Genomic DNA, 5736 nt, shown 5'->3' with positions numbered 1-5736 from the left:
GGAAGTCGACTTTGAAATTGGCTATAGTTCTTGTAGAAGGAACGGGAGCTCCATGACCTGTTGGTCTAATGAATGGTTATGCATTCGGTATGTTTCTTTCATCCTTGGCAGTGTACGAAAGGTTTTAGAATGAGGTTTTGTCTGATATGAGGTTTATTACTAGCACTGGGATGATTTGAGTCGATACTATGATTTGAAATCATTGCTTCGAGCATTCGAGCTATGCGATATTTGAATTTGAGTATTTGAGTTATGGTTACGGCTTTTGGTACAGTTTGTTCAGACTTATACGGTATGTAGATGCGAACTTCTAATCTTATAAGAAATTTTTGATGTCGGACCTGTATGGGATAAGGTGACGTGGAATCACTCTCGGGTATGTTCATGGGAAAGTTACTTAGCTATTTCTTGGCTTTTGGGACAACTTTCGGCACGTTCGAGGACGAACGTATGTTTAAGTGGGGGAGGATGTAACGACTCGGCCGGTCGTTTCGGAAGTTATAGCCTCGTTTCCCCCATTTCTGTTTCCTATATGCTCTTAAGCTATATTATGATATACCGGATTAGTTGGTTCGGGCCCGGAATGGTTTCGGAGTGAAATGAGATACTTAGTCTTTTATTTAGAACCTTAAGTTGAAAACGTCAATCGGATGTTGACCTATGTGTAAACGATCTCGGATTTGAATTAGGATGGTTTCGTAAGCTCCGTTAGGTAATTTTGGACTTAGGAGCGCGTCCGGAATGTGATTTGGAGATCCGTGGTAGAATTAGGCTTGAATTGGCGAAATTGGAAATTTGGCGATTTCGGTCGGCAGTGGAAAATTTGATATCGGGGTCGGAATGGAATTCCGGAAGTTGGAGTAGGTTCGTAGTGTCATTTGTGATGTGTTTACAAAATTTGAGGTCATTCGGACGTGGTTTAGTTGTTTTCGGCATCGATTGCAGAATTTGGAAATTTAGAAGTTCTTAGGCTTGAATCCGAGGGTAATTTGGTGTTTGGATGTTGTTTTGAGTGATTCGAAGGTTCGACTAAGTTTGTATGTTGATATATGACTTGTTGGTATTTTTGGTTGAGGTCCCAAGGGCCTCAGGTGATTCCGGATAGTTTGCGGATTTGTCACAGTTGGAAAATGCAGCTGAAGCTATTGCTACTGCTATTTTTGCACCTGCGGAAGAAAGAATCGCAGGTGCGAGGCCGCTGGTGCGCGTGGGGAGTTTGCAGGTGCGGGCAATGCTGGGCTAGGAAGGTTGCGTAGGTGCGAGTTGGAGGTCGCATCTGCGATCCCGCAGGTGCGAAACCTAGGGCACAGATGCGGAAAGGGAGATGCTGGGTAGGCTTCGCAAAAGCGGAGGAAACGCGCAGGTGCGCTTTCGCAGGCGCGAGAATTTGCTGCGCAGATGCGAAAATGTGAGGCCAAGGCTCGAGCGCAGGTGCGGAAGCTGGAGAATTAAGTGGAGTTCGTGGATGCGGTGCCTTGACCACAGGTGCAGTCCCGCAGGCGCGGAAAAAGAGCCCGCAGGTGCGAAAAACCTGGGCAGAAACCATAAATAGAACCCTTCGCGAATATTGGTTCATATCCACCATTTTCAAGTCGGTTTGTGGAGCTTTTGGAGTGATTTTTGAAGGTTGATTCAAGGGTTATCATTGAGGTAAGTTTCTTGAGCCCTAATACTTGTATATATGGTAATTTTCCGTTGTTTAGTCATTGTAATTAGTGAAAATGAGGGGTTAGGGCTTGGAAATTTTGGAGAGTAATTTAAGGATTTGAAGGACCAAACGATGTCAGATTTTGATGAATTTGGTATGACTAGACTCGTGAATGAGTGGGCTTTTGGGTTTTGTGACTTTTGTCAGATTTCGAGACATGGGCCCGGGGGCCGGGTTTGAGCCAATTTCGGGTTTGGTCTAATTTGATAGTTTTTCTTATGGAATTCATTCCATTAGTGTATATTGATGGTATTGTACTGATTGCAAATAGATTTGGAGTATTTAGAGGCCGAGTCCAGAGGCAAGAGCATTGCGGGGTAGAGATTTGATTGGTTTGAGGTAAGTAACGATTGTAAATCTAGTCCTGAGGGTACGAAACCCCGAATTTTGTATCATTCTACTATTTTTAGTGACGCACATGCTTGGTGACGGGCATGTGGGCATGCACTGTTGGGGATTGTGACTTGGTCCGTCCTATAGCAACTGTAAAGTTGCATACTTTGTTGAAACTATATGATACTTATATGTTTTAGAAAGAATTTTTGTAAATTGGGTTGAATGCCATGTTTGGGCCTTGCGCCAGTGCTGTTTGGACCCTTAGGGGCTTTTTCTTACTATCCTCTCATTGTTTTCGATTGAAAATCTATACTCAGTTATGTTTATACTTGTTTACCACATAACTCAGTTTTATGACTCTATTTTGATGCATATAAATGTGTTGGGCCGAATGCCCTGTTTTACTGAAATGCCCGAGTGTCTTGAGAGGTTTATGACTGAGTGAGGCCGAGGGCCTGATTTGTAAGGATATTTATGGGATCGGGCTACACGCCGCAACATGTTGATATCGACCGAGGGTCTGATTATGAGGATGAGTGTGGATCGGGGCTGCCCGCCCGCATCATACTTTATTATTATAGCACGTGAGTTGTCCGTACAACACGTGATTTGTCCGTGCAGATTATAGCGCTTGGGCTAAATGAGCCCCTCCAGAGTTTGTACACACCCCCAGTGAGCGCAAGTACCTACTGAGTGCGAGTGCTGAATGACTGGGAGGCATGGGTGATTTTGAGGTATGCCCAAGTGGCAAGAGTGATTGTGAGGTATGCCCGAGTGGCACGCGTGACTGTGAGGTTTGCCCGAGGGACTGTATATGAGTGATGTTTGCCCGAGGGGCTATTTATGATTTTATCATTTTTGCTCACCTTTGCATTTTTCCTCTGTTTGAAAACTGTTGAAAAATATCTTTATATAATTTTTACTGGAAATGGGTTAAACGAGATGTTTTGATTCAAATCCTGATTTTAAAAGCATGTGGTATTTTAATGAGATTTCCTGATATGAACGCTATGTGCTTTATTGCTCGTCACTACTGCTCAGTCTTTATTTATTGTTGTTACTTACTGAGTTGGCGTACTCACGTTACTCCCTGCACCTTGTTTGTAGATTCAGGTGTAGCTGGACACTGTAGCAGTTATTGATTGTTCTGGTTGCAAATTTTCTTGGAGATAGCAAGGTAGCTGTTTGGCGATCGCAACTCCTGCTCTTCTCTCTCTTATCTTCCTTTAGTTGTATTTAGCTATTTTCCAGACTGAGTTAGTTTTGATTTGAACTCATTTACGATGGTTTTTATGTTAAATGACATTGAAATTATCTTTAAAATGGAAATATTAATTTGTTTTGGAAATGAGTCGGCTTACCTAGTTCCACGATAGGAGCCATCACGACACATGTTAATTAGGGTCGTGACATATGTGAGAGTATATGGATCGGGTTGCACGCCGTAACGAGCCTTATGGCTACTTATATATTGGGTCGGGCTGCACGCCGCAACAATATAGTGCTGGGGCTGAAAGGAGCCCCTCCGGAGTTTGCACACCCCAAGTGAGTGCATGTACCTATTGAGTGTGAGTGTTGAGGGTTGAGAGCCGAGTGATTGAGTTGCTGTGACGAGTTGAGTGACTGTTGCCCTGAAAGGCGGTACTTGTTTTTCATTTGTTGATGCACTTAGTTGCTATTTGTCATTGTTGTGAAATTTTTAAAAGATTCTATATCCGGATTACCTGCACTTTAACTGTATAAAACTGATTTGACTTAAACTGCCGGATTTGAAAGCATGTCTATTTTGTTTGCTGGAATTATTGAAAATGAACTGTATTAGTATAGCTCGTCACTACCTTTTCAGTTACTTATTTATTTTTGTTACTTAATGAGTTGTATTCATATGTATTCAAAATATATCTGCAGTATGTATTCAGCAGTTTACTAAAAAATATTTTTACTTTACTGTACTAAAAACATTCATCACGCAAGAATCCAATACACCAATAAATCAATATGTATTATTCAAAGTGAAGAAATCTATGACACATTGTTATTGCACTAATTCAAATCAGAACATGAACTAATTCCTACGTGGAGCATTTCTCCAAGTACGCTTATTATGTCCTCCCGCCCACATATACTACACGAATATTGATTTTTCTTCTGCAACAATTCACTGAACGGCTTATCGCGCTTCTTTTTTGGCCTTCCAGGAGGTCTTTTCCATTTGGGTGGTAAGACAACTTCCTCTGATATATGTGCTGGTATATTTTATTCATTTCGGTCAGGCAGCGGATACACGGGCACCTCGTATGTCATTACAACAGACTTTGGTTTGTAATAGTCCGAGCAATAATCTTCTAGCATTAGAAACTTGCGCTTCAAGACAGACCAAGCATGTGGGCATGATAATTCGTCAACTTGGAACAGCCCACAACTGCACTCTTTCTCTAGGAGGCAAACAATGTAATGCCTTCCTTCATCGTTCACCATATGCAAGTATTCAGTCGATGATATAACCTACATTAAACATAGAACTATAAGTTTTGAACATTTTTAAAAAGTCATATATATCTCAAAGAATAGACGTATTAAATACAGTATAGATGTATACAATAATTTTTTTTTTAAAAATATCCAGCATTAAACTTTTATTTAACTTTGAGAAATCTAAATAAAATATATATTTGTATGAAATACAAACATATATGTATGTATGAAATACAATGACATCCAATGATATACAATGAAATATATTGAATACAGTGGAATATAGTCTATGTTTAGGCTGATAGACTATTAAATATGAATACATTTAACTGAGGAATACAGTGATATACATTAATATATAGTTTATCTGCTAGGAAATGCATCTGATTAGAAACAAAACCATTGAATTCAACAAATGAAATGCAAATGTATAAACAAGTAATGTATACGTATAATGACCGGTTTTTAAAACCATTTCATAAAATAGAAAACATGCACAAGTGCTATAATACAATGAGCATGCAGTATGTGAATAGTAGAAATTGTATCAGAAATAAATACATGTTATACCAGGGCTAAATACATGATACGAGGACTTAAAGCAAAAAGAAAAAACTTACAGTCATATGTGTAGACATTGCCTCATTCAAAGTAAGCATCTCCTGGTATTTGTTTCCAAGCGTTGTGTACGTGTGTGAAGCTTCTTTCCGATTGCTATAATTCCAACGTCCAAACATCTTCCTAACTTTTTCGATGAAGTCGTATATTGGCAATTCTCTTGCTGATACAAGTGCGACATTGATTGATTCAGCAATATTTGACATTATGGTCCACCCCCAATTAACATGTGCATACAACCTAGCCCACTTTTCGTATCCAGCTAATTCCAAGTATTCTTTCACCCGAATATCTACCTTCTCCACCTTTTCCATTAGACTATCAAATTCATCCTGAGTGTATGCTTTTGCCATCGAGAAGTATATCTCTCTCAACTTTGAATGACTCTTTTTGAATTTCTTATATACATTGCTCTATAGATGCCATATACAAGCAAGATGTGGTACCGTAGGATACACTCTCGATACATATTTGATGATACTCTAATTCCTATCTGAAACGATGCACATATTTTCCCTCTCACCATATGCTTCCTTGAATTTCTCAAAGAACCACGACCAAGCAACATCGTTCTTTGAATCAACAATACTATATGCTAG

General features: G+C 39.8%; 1 protein-coding gene across 1 annotated transcript; it reads right to left on the bottom strand.

Annotated features, from left to right (window-relative positions):
• Positions 1-4300: 4300 nt before the first annotated feature.
• Positions 4301-5490, bottom strand: LOC142164133 (uncharacterized). Its single transcript, XM_075221317.1, has 3 exons — positions 5140-5490; positions 4843-4902; positions 4301-4549 (listed from the first exon to the last, which is right to left on the bottom strand). The coding sequence occupies exons 1-3, from the start codon at positions 5488-5490 to the stop codon at positions 4301-4303; spliced, it is 660 nt and encodes a 219-aa protein (XP_075077418.1).
• Positions 5491-5736: the final 246 nt, after the last annotated feature.

This window comes from Nicotiana tabacum, chromosome 9, assembly GCF_000715075.1.
Source record: "Nicotiana tabacum cultivar K326 chromosome 9, ASM71507v2, whole genome shotgun sequence".
In the NCBI taxonomy this organism is placed as follows: Eukaryota; Viridiplantae; Streptophyta; class Magnoliopsida; order Solanales; family Solanaceae; genus Nicotiana; species Nicotiana tabacum.
Note: the sequence above shows the minus strand (reverse complement) of the source record. Positions and strands in the feature narration are given on the sequence as shown.